Genomic DNA, 18,006 nt, shown 5'->3' on the forward strand with positions numbered 1-18,006 from the left:
ATAAGTAAATGCATTTTATGCAAAATTATGTCTCCAAAGTTGATTACAAAATATTTTGCAAAATTATCTATCAAAAGGCTGTGCTCTCATTTTTAAAAAAATACACTAATAACTCCAACATTTTACAACCCCCAAGCAACTAGACGCGAGAAATTTCCAGAAATCGTATGGTATGTCATTTTACTCAAGCACCTTCAAGACTACCTGGACCAGAATCACCTGGATTGCTTATTAAAATACACACCCCAATCCAGAGCTCCAAGGAAATCATAATTTCTGGGGATTAGGGCTGGGGATCTGCGTTTTAAACAGGCACTCAAAGGCATGAGAGCTAGCACATTACAGGGCTTTAACAAGACGAGCCTGAATTATATTTGCCCTTTAAAACGAACCCTTTGGTTGCAGAGTGTAGAATTAACTAGAAGTGGCCAAAGATAACTGAAATAATCCAAGCGCATCACTCACCCCTGCGCGGGGAGGGCGACCCAGACGGTCCGCGCGCTGGTGCGCCCCCTGCCGGCCTTCGGCAGCACGCTCCTGGGCCAGCCGGATCTGCCAACTGCGACTGCGCAATCCGAGGCCCGAGGAAGCCGCCTCGGGGCGCCTGCGTCACGGCCAATCCTGACCGGAAGCGGAAGTGAGGAAGAGTTATCTCTCTGCTTAGCCGGCAGCAGCCACCCCCACCCGGTAGGCTCCGCCGTGCGGAAGTGCTGGAAGCGGAAGTTGCTGGGAGGTGGGGGGAGTTGTCGGGAGTATGTTGGGTTATCTTCTCGCCCCTTGAGTTCGTGCGGTCGCCGCTAGAACAGGTAAAGCGCGGTTGTGAAAACTCGCCAGTCCTGCTGAGCCAGCTTAAACGGGATCTCGGCCCGGAACCCTAGCCCAAGCGGTGCGGTACCCCATGCTCTGACTCTTAGGATCCTTGTGACCCCCCTGATTCCGGGAGTTCCCCTGTCTCTTCCCTGGAGTGAGGTCCGGTCCGGCTTCCCGGTGTCCCCGCAGACTCCCGCCATGGGCAACACGAGCAGCGAGCGCGCCGCGCTGGAGCGGCAGAGCGGCCATAAGACGCCCCGAAGGGACAGCTCGGGGGGCGCTAAGGATGGGGACAGGCCCAAGATCCTGATGGACAGCCCCGAAGACGCCGACCTCTTCCACTCCGAGGACATCAAGGTGAGGGGAGGTGGGGAATCTTATTCTCTTGATTAATGTTGAGATCTACTAGATCCCCGGCCATAACCCCTCTAAAACTCATCAAAAGTGGGAGGGAGGGAGTAGATACTTCAGCCTATGCACTTGAAAGCCAGATGGCCCTGTATGAGCCCTCTGAGCAGCCCAGGAGCCAGTGTCTAATTACTGATATGAGAAAGTCACCCCGAGAGAGGAGGAACTCACTTTGTTTAACATCATTAAGGAGAAAGCTGCTCAGGGACAGTTTCGGATTCTTAATTAAGATCGTGGAGCTAGCATTAACAGCCTGTCTCTGCTTTTCTCTTAGGTATACTAATTAATTTCACAACTTTGAGAAATCTTCCCTCACCTTTAGGAAGACTGGCACTCTTTCTAATAGTCGGCTTTGCAGTTTATTGTCGGTTTTGGAGATGAACCAGAACACACATTAGAGGTGTTCAGTATTGTCTAAAATTTCGGGTGGTCAATGCGTCAGTGAAGTGTCATTCTGAAGGAGGCAGCCAGCCGCGACTCATCATCTCTCCTGTGTTGCTTAAATATGACTTCATATTTTAAACAGGCCAAAGCAAACATTTTTGCAGACCAAATTGGACATCCTGCTGCAGTCTGCTTTAATTTGACAAAAACTGAAGCTGATTCTTGATTCTTGCTTCAGCCACATTCCCGTTAACCACCTCATGTGGTCTGGTTCCAGCTGCAAGGCCTGGTCCAAAGACACTTAGTGATTCTGGCAGCAGATATGAATGTGGTATATCCTAAAAAACAAAGAACCTCCTAAGAACAATGCAACAAAGTAGGTTTGGAGGAAATTAAGGTGCATACACCCCCACCCCATGCCCAGTCTAACATCCTGTTAGTTTCCACCTGTATATTAATCATCATTGTACATTAGGCTAATTGTATGGTAGCGCATTCCAACTTTACACACATTCCTTTTCATGTTGGGCTGGGTGATCACATTATTATCTTGTATCTTCACTTGGATCTTGGCTTTGAGTCTAACTATAAAGAGACTGATTTTACTTGGCCTTATAGCCTTATATTTGAACTAACTTTCTGAATCTGTTGCATTCCCGAGAAGCTATGTAAAGTAAATTTTGGAATCTTATTTTCCAGTGACTTGATGTCTCTTCCCCCAGAAATAATTTTGGCCCCAGGATGACAATTTAAGACATCATAAGAAGCAAACTACTTTCTTCAAAAAGTATTTGTTTTGTTGCAGTTCCAAAACTCCTGTAAGAAATGTTTAGCAAAAAAAAGTCATGGGTTCTTTTAACTGCACTAGTCCACCGTTTTGGCTGTGATTAGTTACCGCATCCTCAGTGGAAAGGGATTCCAGTTAGTTGTTCTTTAACCTGTAATAGATGTTTTTAAGCTCAAAGAATGCAGTCATCTTTTAGGATACGCTCAGGTCATTATTTGAAATGAAGGTGTTAGAAGCCTGCCAGACACCTTTAAGAGTCTCCCTCCTGGAACTCCTACTCTTTTAAATTCATGGGCTTCTGACTAGGAAAAATGTAAACGATCCAAAACCACAATATATATTTCATCCAGACAGATCAGACATGTTTTTTTCTTATACTGAAACATATCAGTTATACATCGTTTCCTGCACTGGAAGTTATTGTTTACCATAATAAGGGTGTCTTTGTCTTATTTACCTTTTTCTCTCCAGTGTGGGGATGGCCACTCTGAATAGTTTTTCCCTTCCTTAGAATCTAGATGTGCCAGTTTTCAAGTTGACAGCTCTGGAATTGTCCCTAATAAATTTTCATATACTTCAAATCTTGCTTACTTAAGGGAGGAAAATGACCTTTATTAAGCCAGTCTTGAATTCGTTTCAGCCTTCTTCCAAGTGAGTTTTATAGTTTCTCCTAGAATTTTAAGGTAGCCCTTTTTAATAATGACAATAGTAATTAACAATTTTTATGCACTCACTGTGCACAACGTTTTACATGGACTTTCTCACTCGGTCTTCACAATTAATTTAAGAAATAGTTACTTTTATTTCCATTTTGCAAGTGGGGAAACTGAGGTGCACAGCTAGTCAGTGAATGAGCCTGAGTATGATCTAGGTTGGTACAGTTGCCTCTTTGGCACGAACTGTCAGTGTTAGGGTAACTCTCTCTGTAAAGAGTTCGTTAGTGACTTCCTGTCCCTGAGTAAGCTCTGTTTCTAGGCTCCAGAGAAGGAGGAATTCCTGGCCTGGCAGCAGGATCTGGAAGTGAACGATAAAGCTCCCGCCCAGGCTCGACCAACTGTATTTCGATGGACGGGGGGCGGAAAGGAAGTGTATTTATCTGGGTCCTTCAACAACTGGAGTAAACTTCCCCTCACGAGAAGGTAATTGGCCGGGGAGTGTGCACATATTTGTCTTAACCCAGGGATATTCTTGTTTCTGTGTGATCTCTACAGGTGAATAGAAAGTGATGTTCTTATGAAATGGCTGCTGAATGGAAAAATAACCTTGGCTTAATAATTCGTAGAGTTCCGATCTCACACCCAAGTAGTCTCTAGGTTTAGAGCAGACTTAGAGAAAACATCTCTCAGTTACAAGTATTTCGGTTTCACCGGCATTTTCCACTTCAGATATTCAGCTGTGTGTTTGTTCAGGCAGGACTTGTCCTTCAGAAAGAAATCTATTCCTGGTGCAAGGGAGAGAGCATCTAGGCTGAGAATCTTTGAAACTGGGATTTGAATCCACGTTGGCTGAACTAACTTGAGCCTCAGTATCTGTAAAAAGGGAGTATTGGGCCAGATGACCACTGAGGTTCCTCCTAATTTTGACTCAGTCTTTATTACTCTTGTTTGAAAGGTCCATGTTACAGAGGCATCATTAACAAGACTAGTAAAGGACTTTATCAGGAGCCCTAGCATGGACTTCTTTCTCAGATTGTCAATGAAAAAGCATCTTCTCTAGTGAGTACTCTTGACAAAACAGAAGAAGAAATTGTGCCCCGCTGAGCCAGGCTTCACTGATGTCTGGGAACCGCCTGCTTTTCTAGGGGTAATGGTGTAGGAGGGAGACGCTGGGCACAGTTACAAAGTCACTTCAATTCAGGGAAACAAAACGATCGAATGAAAGAGGTTTTCTGGAACCTCCTAGTAGTTACATGAGTTTCTTTAGAGAACTGTTTATGCATCCTATTAAATTGATCCCTTCTCCCGCCCAAGGCAAACTGAGAAGGGTAAAACCTGGCAGTGCGGTGGTGATCGTGTGTTGCCATCTCCTTGGCATCCAGGCTGCCAGGTGGTGCTTTGCATGCAAGTTGAGAAGGACAGATGCCTGTTCGTTGACTTTTTGATGGTAGGATTGTGGATTCCTGGTAGTTGAGCAAAGTGAGTTTTTAAGAAAACCTCTTGTATTGCTGCTTCCTTGTACGTTTTCTAGATTGAGATCATTTTATTGAATTGTCTGAATTGGTTAAAAATGTTTATTCTCCTGCGGCTGAACTCTTGGTTTTACTTGGAAAGGTTTTGTTTTGCTCTATGACGGGTTTTGTAAGTAAGCTAAAAGGGCAGCCCACCCAGCTACAAACGTCTGCTTCCTTTTTCCTTGCAGCCACAATAACTTCGTTGCCATCTTGGACCTGCCGGAAGGAGAGCATCAGTATAAGTTCTTCGTGGATGGTCAGTGGACACACGACCCTTCCGAGGTACTCTTCCTCCCGCCCTCGGTCTCCTGATGGCCGCAGAATCCAAACAAGTCACCTTCCTTATTGATTGTTATCAGTTCCCTTTGTCTTGCTGGTAAAAGTCCCTATGTGTGGCTGAGCTAAATAGCAATGCTAATTGTCAGACTACTGGCATACTTGACCGAGAGGAGTGGGTTGGCTAGCCAGGAGCTAAGCCCTTCCAGCCAGAAATTCTAAACCCTAGAGACCTTTCGCGTTGTGACGTCTGCCCGTCTGTCTCTTCCCAGCCAGTAGTAACCAGCCAGCTTGGCACAGTTAACAACATCATTCAAGTGAAGAAAACCGACTTTGAAGTATTTGACGCATTAATGGTGGATTCCCAAAAGTGCTCCGATGTGTCTGGTATGGACGGTTATTTTATACCACGTGTGTGCAGGTGGGGGCGGTGCCGTCGAGAAATATTCTTTATTCTTGTTTTTCTCACTGTTGAGCCCAAGCTGCCCCATCAAGTGGATGTTTGTAGCTTCCTAAAGAGCCACAAAACTAATTCTTAACTGTGTCAGGTCAGATCATTGAAATCTTGCCCCGAGGGAGCAGTAAGTCGGTTTGGGGGGCATCTTCAGGATTTGGTAGGGCTGCTTTGTCACAGAGAGCAGGCAATTGAAACCGAACCAGAGTTTGATCTGGTGACAGGGGCAGGGCCCAGGAGCGTTACCTCGGCTCAGTGATGAGCCAGCGCTGGGGAAGTCTGCTAGCTCCCTGCCTGCTTGTGACCCTCTCAGGGTACCTGGAGAGTTTCAGCCTGACGGGTGATAAACAGACACCTCAGTGACCTTGGCCGTCACTTGGGTGGTACATTAGCACCTTGTCCAGGGTGAAAGAAGCTCACCACAGGAAGCAGGCCACATAGCACAATCTGCTCAGTGCAGCCCTAGGAAACTTTCTCGTCTTCGAAGAGTCATCCAATCACAGACCTTTCAATACATTGCTTTGTATCCAAACCCACAGGAAGAAACTACCTGGAAACATAATATGTGCAGTTCAGGAGCAAGGTTGTGTTATAATCTAAAGTGTCAACAGCAACTGCACTGCAGGGTGTAAACAATTCCTGGAGACCCCTGTGGGAGGCAATGAAAAGGGTCTCCAGGACTGCCTGCCAGTCTAAGAAAACGGATTCAGTTCAGTTTACAGGATGATTCTTCATTGTCATCTTGCTGAGCCTGGAGGTTCCGCCAGCAGGACCCCTTATTCTTGTCAGCTCAGAAATCACAGTGGTAACTGGACTGTGGTGGGCTTCTGTGGCTGCCAGGTCAGGTGTTGAGTAGGAATTGGAAATCTGAAAATTATGCTCTTCTAACTGGCTAGCTACTTAATCTTTATAGAAATCAGTTCTTTCTTTTTAGATAGATGGGAATTGGGGAATGGAGGAAATGCCTGAATAGAAATGTTAATTTTAGGCCACATACCAAAGCTTTTAGTTACATTTCCGCAGCATAGATCACCCGGGGAAAGAAAACTGACCCCTCACTGCTGGTCAACCAATTTCATGCTCTCTGTAGACTTCTCATATTTAGACATTCACTTTTTAAAAATATTTTTTTACTCCTAATGGCTCAGTTTTCTGTACTTCATGCTCTTCTCAGTATCTTGCTATGATATTATCGGGTCGTGTGAAGGGAGCCTGTTCTCTAGAAAATGACGTTGAGGGAATTGGCACTGCCAGCCCGTGTCAGATTTATTCCAGACAGCCCAAGGCTCAGGTGGCCAGCCCATCCCGGACGTCCTTTGAATAACAGCTCAATCCCTTCCAGCTGGTCAGACATCTCTGAGTGAGCTGCTTCTAACCTTGTGAAACACAACACTTCTAGAAGCTTCTCAATATATCTGTATAATCAAGATACTCAAGCAAGAGTTTGAAAAGAACCTTAGAGCGATAGAGTCAAGAGTCTTTAGAGATCAGGTTTTCAATTTTGTTTTGTTTCGAAATGTGCCAGTGCCTCGTATAACCTGTGTATAAACAGGCTGCTTGATCCTCTGTTTTATTCTGGCTGGTGGTGCTCATAACTTGGGTTTAGCCACTTAAGCTCACGTGGAGCCTTAGGCTTTCCAGTATTTGACAGCTTGGCCCGAAGCGAGAAGCAGCATCATTCGCATTGGCGTGGTAGGTTAGGCTATTGCGAGCAGCCTGCTTGCTAGTCTGATTAGGACTCACTGGCTTTGCAAAAACTGCCATCTTCCACCAGGGCAACTGAGTTCACTGCTGAATTTTTATGCCAGTCACCGAAATTCCAGAAGGGTTTTCTCACTGCCTCTGCAATTCACCCTTAGGGCCTATATATCTTTCAAGAAAGTATAAATCTGTATTGGAACAAGAGCCAACACTAGAGAGTACCATAAATGAGATGTCTCTTAGAACTCCTAATTTTCAAAGTAAATGTCCTGTCACCATCTCCCAACAGAACTGTCCAGTTCTCCACCAGGACCCTACCATCAGGAGCCCTACGTCTCAAAACCAGAAGAGCGGTTTAAAGCACCACCCATTCTCCCCCCGCATCTGCTCCAGGTCATCCTGAATAAGGACACGGGGATTTCTGTGAGTATGCAGGTGTCTGCCCGGGCCACCCTCCATGGTCATGTTCAGCTGCTCCCCTCTCTGTCCATCTCTTGCAAAACAGCTGGTGAAAAAGCTCAGCGTCACCCATCAGTGTGTTAAGTGCCAGGGGCCACCTCTCACGTGGAAACAGGCTACTAGCAAGATGTCCTCGAGTGTGGGTGCTGCCTCCCCATTCCACAAAGCCTGTCTGACTTCTTCCTCGCATTTCACTCCAGCTTCAGCCTAGGCCCCACTCCTTTTAAATTTCATGACAAAATATATCACTACCTCTTCTCAGTAAACTGCATAATGGAATTCCTCATCTGGCCCCCAATTTTTAGAATCAGATTGCTTTCAGAAACATCACTGCACCTGGATCAGATTTTGGGGTATCTGGGTAACACACATTTCCTCTGGGAGACCAATATTACTCCCAAAAAGAAGTGCGGGTCTTCCTGGGCCCTGAAGAGCACCCCGTCCGTCCCTGGTGGCTGACTGTCTACTTAGTTTAACCTGATTTGCCGGTTCTCCCATCTCAGGACACACGGCCTAACTCCTGAGTCTAGATATTCTTCAGCTTTGTCCAGGCCACTGCCTAAAAGACACGTGTTTATAAGGTGAAAAGCACAGGGAGCTGCAGCTCCAGACCCCACCCAGAAGAGGGTGCCCATGTACTGAGATGAGCCACACGCACACCCGTGGCCACTCCAGGAGCAGGTCCCCTCGCCCCATGTCGAGAGTGCCCAAGAATACGTCAGCTGCTGAGCCAGCTTTTCCCCTCTGTCTTTTCTCTTTTGAAGTATCATTTATAAAATTGGGGAACGTACATTGAAAAATATCCAGATCTATGGTCACTCTTAAAAAAATTGGAAGGTGTGGCAGCCGTAAGCGCCTGTCCTGTGTGAGCCCTTGTGGAGCAGTAGTGCCTCCCCATTTCCCTGTCCAGGCCCCCTGTCTGGGTCTTCCGGGCACAGGTTTGCAATCCACTGCTCAGGGGCGTTCGGTATAGATTGTATCTTCTTACTTTCTCTAAAAGTGCACTTGTTGGAAGCGCGCTCTTCCTTCCTCTCCTTCAGTGAGAGGACAGAGCCACGGCCCACACTTCAGAGGCCAAGGTAAAGCCTGCCCAGAGACACACAGCAGCGAGCCCAGCAGGCACACGGCAAGTGCCCCTTAGTTGGAGCATGAGGCCTGACTCACCTCGCCTGTCATCTTGGGAAGTGGGCACGAGAACCCACCTCCTTTCCTTTGCTATCCATCCGGTGCTGTGAAATAAAGCGGGAATCTTTATCTCCAAATCCTAAACGCTCACATAGGTTTCTGTTCCCGCACAGTGCGATCCGGCATTGCTCCCTGAGCCCAACCACGTCATGCTGAACCACCTGTATGCGCTTTCTATCAAGGTAATGACACGTTTGTCGCTGTCAGAGCTGTGTTTCTCAAAGTGTGCTCCGAGGCCCCCAGCAACAGAATTACCTGGCGTCCTTATCCGAAAGGCAGCTTCCAAGACCGGACGCAGGCCCACCGGCCCCGGTCCTGAAGGCGGGCCTGGGTGTCCGTTCCTAGGAAGTCCCCTTGGTGATTCTCATGAGCTCTGGAGTGTGAGCCCCCTGACTTAGTCCGGCCTTTGACCATTTCCGCCCTCTTCCCCAGGATGGAGTGATGGTGCTCAGCGCAACCCACCGGTACAAGAAAAAGTATGTCACCACCTTGTTATACAAGCCCATATGAAGACCTGGGAGCCAGCAGTGGGCGCCAGGGGACAATTTGCACCACCAGGTTCCACATGCATGCTTCCCACTAGAGGGAATGGACTGTAAATTTCTCATTTCACACTCTTGATAAGACATTTCGTACCTACCCTACTCCTCCTACTTGAAGGTTTGTTCCAGGCACAGCAGCTCCTGAAGCTCCTTGGTCTGTAATGGGCATCTCAACACGCAGTGACCAAGAATGCAGTTCAGAAACAGCAGGTGTGCAGCCCCACCGCCGGACCTGAGGACGGGTGCAGCTCGAAATATACATCTGTTGAACTGGTCCTGGAGATTCTTCTTAAGCCAAAAATAAACACTAGCCATCTTGCTAGTAAAAATCTGGAAAGCAGGGACCGAGGCCACACAAAAGTTCTAATCGTTATGTGCATTTTTAAGGCTATTGACTCATCTCTAGTGAGGCCTGGCCGTGGCACCAACTCACACAGTGTTGCTGTTGCCTGTCCTCTGAAATCAAAGCAATATCATTCCTGTTCTCTGCTCCAGGGAGCTGTCATTTCTATAGAAATTAGAACCTGTCTGATTTCCAGATGAAGTTTTACAATTGTTATTTACACGTATGTGCACTAAGTTGTGTCTTTGTTTTTAACCAGAGGCGGCTGACTCTGCAGCCTTGGGGCAATTTTCTAATCACCCCAACTAGAACACAGATCATGTGAACAAACCGCTCAGCAATAATCCGCTCTCAGAGCAGACCGAAAACTGCTGCCGACTTTCCCCATTAAGTTGGATGATCCCGAGGACTGACCACTGTTAGCTGGAAAGTTACCCAGCTTTTTACTCTAATCGTAATGAGGTGACAGTGTTAGCAAGAGAACTTTGGAGAAGCACCCTACCCTAGCCTATGACACCTTGCTCAGGATCTCTGTCCCTACTTGGCAAAGAAGGATGTAGCAGTTACTTTGCTTATTCCAGAGGAACTTGGACTTGACAGCAGCCTACTAAATTTGTGTCAAGAAGACATCCTTTGGACCAAAGCAAACCCCTTTGCACTCGGCTTGGCTTCCAGGGAGATGCCACAGATGTGCCCGTTAGCACGGGTTCCTGTCCCCAAGTCAGCAGAAGCTGTCATCATGCCCCGTGTTCCTGCTGGGACACCGAGGAATGAGCTCCCTGGTTTCCAGTGCTAATCTGGTAAACCAGAGTCCGGATACCCTTTTTTGTTACTGTTTTCAAAACATTGAATTACGATGACGTACAAGTCTCAATAAAACTTTTGTAAACATAATAGGACATGCGCTCGGAGAAAGCTCTGATTCTCAGTCATTTGGAGGAGAGACTGGCACTCTTCCAGAGGCTTCTTCATCACAGTGCTTTTTCAGTTTTCATGCCTGAGCACACATTGCTGACAGTACCATCCTGTGGTACCCCACAGTGAGGCTCCAGCTGCCTCAAGGCTGAAGGCCATTCCCTGACCCACCTCAGCACACAAGAGTTTGGAAGGTTATTAAGGGACCTGTAACAGTCCAGCCCCTTTGAACCACTCAGGCCCGAGGGGAATGTGGGGAGAGGGAGCAGCGAAGGTTACTGGTTTCAGCAGGTTGAGGGTGTCCCCAGGGCAGAGGTTTTGCTTCCTTTTGTCCATCAGCAAGCACTGCAGGGGAGCCTAGGGTCATGACACCTGCTTGGAAGACAGCAGAATGTTCTAGAGTCAGCTATTCTCACCAGCTGAAAGGGGCTCTGTCCCTTCTCCCCAAAAGATGGAAGGTTACAGATGTCCCTTTCATAAGCCTTTTCTTCCCAGGCATCAGGAAACATTTAAACGACAATTTGGGAGTAAAGGGGACCCCTGGGTCATCTGGTCCACTTGACGTGAAGAGTAACTTAGCATTCTTGGTGGGGTAATTAACCCTTTCACCCTAAAAACCCTTAGTGGTGTGGGAACTCTAGATTTAAGGAACTGTAGAGATTACGCAAATAAATAAAAGGAAACACAAAAATACTCTTTTCCAGAACAAGATAAAATATTTTTTAAATACAATTGGAAATATGTAGCCAAGCTTAAAAAGTGTAAAGGGGTATATTTGAGCACTGGAAATGAAAAAACCATGGCCATGTGGGTGAGCTGTGAGCACAGACCCTCGGCCCATAGTGGGGACTCGGGGACGAGAGGTGGGGCCAGGACCCAGCGATGGGCCCCCAGGGCTGGGGTCTGATACCCACACTGGGTAGGGAGCCCCCCCGCATGAGCTGGCCCAGAACAGCACTGCCTCTGTGCAACCTGAATTAGAGACAGGGCTCAGAGGGAGCCGGGAGCCCCAGGCTGCAAGGGGGAACAGCAGGAAGTTGGAAAATCCAGCCTGTGAATTGGCTCTACCCACAAAGTTCAGAAGAAGCCGAAGTGAAAATCCAATGTAAAAACTCATTTGGAGCCAATAAACTTGGTAAGAGTCCTCTGCAGCCCAGGAGCCAGGGGGGACCCAGCGAGGTGACTGCAGTGGTAGAGGGGCACAGGCCGATGCAATGGAAACTGGGGGATGTGTCGGCAGGTAACACTTTCTGTATTAGCATTCCCATTATGAGTGAAGACTGGTTACATGGTTGGTTAAAGCTTAACTCAAATTGCTTTTGAAAGAAGACTTATTTTTTTCCTCCGGAAATACATATACAAATATATTTGTGGAAACAAAGGTAAGGCCTTTACGAATTTGTGAAAATGGTACTGAAGGGAAAAGAGAACCACACACATCATCATACTGAAACCAAAGGTCAAAGGAGCCAGGCAAGGCCATTTCTGTCCCTCTGGTTCCACTTAGGGATGTAACAGGAAAATCAATAGTGCTCTGAGACCAGGCCAAAGCCTGGCACCGCATCGGAATCTCTCATTCTCCCAGCGTCCCCTGCCAGAGTGTACACACTGGACTGAGATTAGGGATGTCAATTTAGTTCAGTCGCTGACTAGCTAGGTGACTTTGGGCAAATCACATGACTTCTCAGTCTGATTTCTTCCCATGAGAAAATGAGAGGGATTGGACTAGCACTAGATGGTCCATAGGCTCATTTCATTTCACGTGGGGAGCCCCAAAGCTTTTACAACATGAACGGGATGTGGCCACAAACAAGAAGTCAAGGGGTCAGGGGAGAAAAAGTGCCAGCACCTCAAGCTCAATTAACAAACCTCCAAAGGCCACGCCTGAAACCCAGAACATCAAAGCGATACCACCCACAGCTGAGGTCAGAGACGCCACCGTTTTAGAGAAAAGCAAAATTTCATTTTTGTTTAGCTCAGTTACTTGCAGACGAGCATGATTTCATTTAGAGCACACACTCTGTTCTCCTGACACCTGACCCTCCACCAGTGTTTACAAAGTTTGAATTCATGAAGACCCAAATCTATGGACCACTCAAATCTCTATCCAGCCCCTAAACAGTCTCTCCTTAGCATCTCTCTTGATCAGCAAATCAGTGGAGAAAAGAAACTAGAGCCTTCTGCCCTAGAACGCCAATTGTAATTGTCTTCAGGAAAAAACAAGTTAGAAACATGCATTTCTTCTAAAACCCAAGTCATCCCAGCTAAGTGTAAAAACACCCCCCAGAGCACTCCTAAGAGTGGGCACTGCTGTGAGCCAGACCCTTGGAGAGGAGCATGCAAGCTGGAACAGTTTCTGAGGCCGGCCCTGTCCTTCAGATAAACCGCTGGGCCCTGCCAGCAGGGTCATCTCCCACAACTACCTCATCTTTTTCGTCCTAAATACAGCCAAAGGGCCTTAGCCTGGACGATGATGCCAGCCCTTCCCGCTGCCATTTCTGCCGCACCTGGAGTGAATTCATCCATCACATCTGGAAAACTCAACAGCAAGTGAGAATGAGAGACAGCTCCGGCTATGTATACCCTGGGTCAACTTATTTTCCCTCTGTGGTTCTCTGAAAGGTAGCCTGACTTGTATATAGTAGCAAAGTCACCTTCAAGGTTTTTTTCCTCTACCCGTAACAATCCCTTTGAGATAAATAGTTCCATTAATCATTGATAGACTCAAGGGAAAATGAAGCGAGCAACGCTATACTATATTTCCACCCTCCCAGCTTCAGGAAAATAAAAGCTTCAACATTTGATGAGGCAGATGATAAACCATTTTTCTCTGATAAACACTGCATGCCTAGAGTGACAGTTGCCATGCTTTAGACATCATAAGCAATATTTAAACTGCCATGAAAGAAATCTGACCAGAACAGGCCCAGATTTCTCAACCTTGGCAGTACTGACACTTGGGGCCTGATAACTCTTTGTGGTGGGTGGGAGCTGTCCTAGGCATTCGTAGGACACGTAGGACACATCCCTGGCCTCTACCCACTAGGTGCCAATAGTACACTCTAGTGGTAGCAACCAAAGATGTCTCCAGACATTATTTGTCCTCGGGGGAGAAGAGCAAAGTCTCCCCTGGTTTAGAACCACTGGAATAGGCCAATTAAACTGCTGTATTATGAGACTGAGAGCTTAGCTGGTACTACCCCTCTGGGCCTAGCTTTAGACTTAAATCTGCATGAATGTTTTCTAAAGCAAATCATATTCAAGAGACCCATTTTTGAAGACAAGCCGGTTATTCAGTCCTGTTAAGTAAATCATCTTTTTCTGGCCTAAGTCTCCAAATCCTGAAGTTTCATAGTTATGAAATTTGCTATGCAGTCAGCCCCTTTAGTCTTATCAAAATTAAATTCTAAGAGCAGAAACATGACATCTAATTTTTGCTTAAAGACACGGGAAGAGTAGCATGGAAGGCTAGGCCTCATTTTGTGATGTGACTAATTTGTCAGTTGTTTCTTTGAGGTCATTCCTTAGGGTCCAAAGATCCTTTCTGGTACATTCCTTTTGGAATGAACCGTGTTTACTTATGCGTTTGAAGTATTCTGTGGCTGACAAGAATCCTCAAGACAATAATGGTTGGTTGGTATTTAATGGACTTTTTCTACTAATATAAGAAAGGTTCCAACAGTTTACTAGTTCATCTTCTGAATTATTTCCACTCTTAACAGCTATGATTTTGGCAGATTTGTATCCCCAACAGTAAAATAAAGAAGAGGAACAGAATGGCAACAGTTCCTGTCTGACACAAGCTACGTCGGATACTACACCACAAGTCAGATTTCGACTGTGGTCAGATTGCTCCCTGGAAAATAAACATCAAAGATCAAAAGCAACAGGAAGCATGAGAAAAATCACGGCGTGCCAAAACTGAAGATTTTGCCTGGATCGAGCAAAATTTTACCGACAAACTAAAAAAATAGAAAAAATTTACCTTGCAGACTGTAAAAACTCATCTAGTTAAAAATATAAGTATTTACATTTTCAATCACCTTGATCTGAACTCCTGCCTCCATGTACTCTACGCCATTAAATTCCCTGTGGCCTTATGGTAATGACATTTTAAGGTGACCTGTTTTCCTGAGTAGCTAGCTGCCTTCTAGGTAACCCATTCTTGAGAAATCCTTTCAACAGGGCCTGACTGACTACCTAAGGAGCTTTCTTGCTCTCTGTCCTGTGAAGTGACCTTAATAACCACTTCACGGTTCATTGGATGTAATGACAAGGAACTTCGACAATGTCGCACTTCTGGAAGAGAACGTAGGCAGTCTATCGATTCCCGGACAGCAGCGTGCTCTGACCCCTGTGGAGCTCCCACCGCCCCAGAGGAAAGCCTCCGTTTAAAAGAAGGGAGGTCCCGTGCCGGGATAAGAAGCCTGACACGGGCCACACCTCGGATTTTTATGGTCTCTCTCGAGAAAAGAAGAGGTCGTTGCACTAAAGCGAACGTTTTAAATCATTGCTTTATTTCACTATTGTTCAACAGCAAAGTCCATTTCTCTCAAGGTGGATCTTGAATTGCTCCCTGTGTTCTTTTCCTCATTCTGAATAAAAAAGGTAATGAAGAAAAAGCCTGCACTTTTGGAGACCTAGAATCTTATTTATGCTAATAAGCTTTTGACTGCGATTTCATGTTTCAGTATCTCCTGCTGGCATCTTGGTGGTCACACGGAGCTCCCCACCCTCCAATGAAGATGGCTGTCCACAACCACCACCATTGAAACCAAAAGTAAGTGTTGAAAAATGCACCTTTTACAATAAAAAAGTAGAAACCAATTCAATTTCCTTTTTTTTTTTTTTGTTACGAATATAAAGTTTCTTGTAAATATGTACAGTCTTTTGAGCTAGTTCTATAGCAGGAAGCATTTCACAAATGAGACACACGATATACATTTTCAGGGCTCTAGAAGCCTGTTTCTCATGGAGATCCTAAATGAAATGCCAAGACTGAAACACCAATTTTCAGTGACCTTTCCAAATACTTGTGGACCAAGAGACAGAAACTTCAGCAAACATTCAGTCAGACCTGCCCCGGGGGAGGGAGGGGATGCAGTATGAGCCTCAAGACTCTGAGCGGCACATAAAACACGAAGGCATGACACCTGCCAAGGGCGCGACGACATGGAGGACCATGGGCATATCAAATGACAAAGCACTTAGGTTAAGAGACGAGCAGGAAGGAGCCGGGACTTGGGCCGGGTTGCAATCTGGAAAGTGGTCAGAACTGGACACATGGGTTGAAACACGGTCGTGTCCACCTGCTGTGGTGGCAACGGGTCTACCTGTCCGCCTGCCTAGCACGTGCCTTGGTTGTTGGAGGCGTGCCTAAGAGTCACGGAGAATCCGAAGCAAGAGATGCCTTGCGGGAGATTAAAGGCAGAAATAAGGCCGCTAGTCAGCTTGCCAACTGCAAAGCCTCTAAGTTGGTTCTTTACCAGTCGCCAGGAATGTCGCACTCTGACGGAGGGTAAAAGTGAGCCACACTGCACCTAGGGAGGGCTTCCCGACCCCGCGGAGCGGGTAGGGTTGGGCTGCGGCTTCCTCCTCGAACTTCCTGGTCTGAGTCTAGCCCTAGGGAAAGGCTCGTTTGGGAAGTCACAGTTTCGTGGGGTAGAACCGTGCTGGGTTTTGTGTGAACAGAGTCATCCACGAGGGAGTCGGCAGGAAGCGTGAAAGTGTGTGAGGTGGTGGTTTGCTGAAATCCTTCTCTGGTCGTAAGGCTTGAGCGTTTGGTTTTTGTTTGTTTAGTACTACAGACTGCAGCTTTTTTGTGGCCAGTGAGTTGGCAAGTCGTTCGAGGGTCTCGACTCGGCGGAAGCTGTGGTATGGAACTAGTACATTGGCAGAGCAACCCAAGGCGGGCAGCCAGGCCGGGCGACAGCACATGCAGTGAATGGCCATGCAGAACTCCCGGACGAGTCTCCTCCCATCCCGGCATGGGGAACAGCGTGCCGTCACGGACAGCAGGTCGGTGCCCCCAGTCCCCTCCTGGGCCCAGAGACCCATTAATGCTGGCCTCAGAGCGAGTCTGTTGCATGCTTTCCTGGCCAAAGCTACATGGAAAGCGGGGACAGCAGGCTGGGGAGATGACGCTGAGGGGCAGGGAGGGAAAGCTCCTCGAGGTCCCTTGGCCCCAAGTCACTGCCTCCAAGCTGAGGCCTGAAGACCTCCATACATTCTCAGCTGGTGGGAGGGAAGTCGTCAAGGCCATAAAAGGCAATGAGAACAGTAAACATTTGGCTAAGACTTCACCCTGGGTAAAACAGGGCCATCTGCGAGGATGGGCTAGAATGAGAATGAACCTATGTGAGTGCAGGAGGTTAGCCAACTGGCAGGGGCGCTTCCACAATACGTTTCAGTAGCATAGACCTGATGGTGGGATCTAGCTAAAAATGACTACAACAGGAAATACACTGCTATTGAAATCTAGTAAGAATTGTTGTCTTAAAAAAAAAAAAAAAAGACGGAAAAAAAACTGAAGGGAAAAAAACCCAACGAACCCTAGGATCTTAAAGTAAGCTATTAATTAGGATTCTAACCACGTTGTAGTTAGCGCCAGGTTGGCTTCCTGTGATGAACTGGTGCAGGCTAGAGCTAGGTACAAAAGTTTATGAATGCTTTGAAAGAGTAACAAAGTGCAGAGAGGATGACTGCAGGAAGGTGCCCACAGCTCCGAAGAGCCTCAGCCCCCTGCACCTCCTGGATGCAGGGGTGTCCGTGCTGAGGTGGGTTCTGGGGCCAGCTGTGCCACGGAGTGGCTGGGCAGATGGGCACTGGGGTCCCCTTCAGCAGAGTCCCATAGTGTTTGGTGTTTTCCTGCAGATTAAGATGAGGAGTTGGTTTTTCGAACTGAGATTTATACTGAAGACTGGTCCCAGACCTAGGAGCAAAAGAAGGAGGAGGATTGTAGCAACACAGAGACTGCGGTGCTCTTTGCATAATCCAAACAGGAAGTCTGCAGCACCTGGTCCCTCCTCTCAGTGGTGCTCTGCAGGGTGGCACCAACCAGCAGAGCCAACTCTCAAAGCTTGGAGTCCCTCTGGGACTGAAGTTCACTGAAAAGTCCCCAAAGCTATGCGTGTTATCTCTAGTATTACGCATACACGCACGCACGCACGCACGCACGCACATACATCATTTCATCGGTAAATAAAAGGAGGTAAGAAAAAACATCTAGATGGCTTTCCTCCTCTCTGGACCGGCACAGGTGCCAACAGTGACCTGCAGATGGCAGAAAATCAGCTTCCGGTGACAGAAGATTCTAAGTTCTAGAAGACAGCGACTTCTACCAGTTTCTGTGTAGCCTTCCAGAAAAATTCTTGACGTATGTGTATTTGTATGTGTGTTTGAAAAAGTAAGGCATAGAACGTTCTGTGTAGTGTTTTTGTTTAAGAAGAGAGAACACACTCACATTTCCTTGTATGCATAGACCGTCTCCAGAAACTGCTGACAAGAATGATACACTCTGGTAGCTGTTACATGTTGGGTTACACACGTACACACACACAGCATCCGTTTGCA

At 46.9% G+C, this 18,006-nt stretch overlaps 2 protein-coding genes across 15 annotated transcripts in view; one reads left to right on the forward strand and one right to left on the reverse strand.

The window, feature by feature from the left end:
• The first annotated feature begins 678 nt into the window (after window positions 1-678).
• Window positions 679-10,418, forward strand: PRKAB1 (protein kinase AMP-activated non-catalytic subunit beta 1). 3 transcript variants are annotated; one of them, XM_039868290.1, is made up of 8 exons: window positions 679-806; window positions 1,000-1,167; window positions 3,365-3,528; window positions 4,748-4,841; window positions 5,108-5,222; window positions 7,280-7,413; window positions 8,748-8,816; window positions 9,067-10,418. In XM_039868290.1, exons 2-8 carry the CDS (start codon window positions 1,009-1,011, stop codon window positions 9,142-9,144), a joined length of 813 nt encoding a protein of 270 aa, XP_039724224.1. In that variant the 5' UTR covers window positions 679-806; window positions 1,000-1,008; the 3' UTR covers window positions 9,145-10,418. The 3 variants fall into 3 exon arrangements, with proteins under 3 accessions (XP_039724224.1, XP_039724226.1, XP_039724225.1); XM_039868292.1 differs by having other exon boundaries at window positions 699-1,167; window positions 9,067-9,192; window positions 9,295-10,418; XM_039868291.1 differs by having other exon boundaries at window positions 699-886.
• Window positions 10,419-14,930: 4,512 nt separating this feature from the next.
• The window catches only part of CIT (citron rho-interacting serine/threonine kinase), a 145,766-nt gene continuing 142,690 nt past the window's right edge, over window positions 14,931-18,006 (reverse strand). For 9 of the 12 annotated variants that reach the window (XM_039868284.1, XM_039868285.1, XM_039868280.1 and 6 more), the window contains one exon: window positions 14,931-17,365. In XM_039868284.1, coding sequence (XP_039724218.1) covers window positions 17,342-17,365 — 24 coding nt within the window. In that variant the 3' untranslated portion in view covers window positions 14,931-17,341. The remainder of the gene's footprint in view (window positions 17,366-18,006) is intronic. The other 3 variants (XM_039868287.1, XM_039868286.1, XM_039868288.1) reach the window with 2 other exon arrangements.

Source organism: Pteropus medius, unplaced genomic scaffold (genome assembly GCF_902729225.1).
Source record: "Pteropus medius unplaced genomic scaffold, Ma_sr-lr_union100, whole genome shotgun sequence".
Classification (NCBI taxonomy): Eukaryota; Metazoa; Chordata; class Mammalia; order Chiroptera; family Pteropodidae; genus Pteropus; species Pteropus medius.

Excerpts from the sequence above, each read along its gene's own strand:
- PRKAB1 (XM_039868290.1), top strand. The coding sequence starts at position 1,009 with ATGGGCAACACGAGCAGCGAGCGCGCCGCGCTGGAGCGGCAGAGCGGC. Across the intron at positions 1,168-3,364 it reads TCCACTCCGAGGACATCAAG|GCTCCAGAGAAGGAGGAATT; the intron begins GTGAGGGGAGGT and ends CTCTGTTTCTAG. Across the intron at positions 3,529-4,747 it reads AAACTTCCCCTCACGAGAAG|CCACAATAACTTCGTTGCCA; the intron begins GTAATTGGCCGG and ends TTTTCCTTGCAG.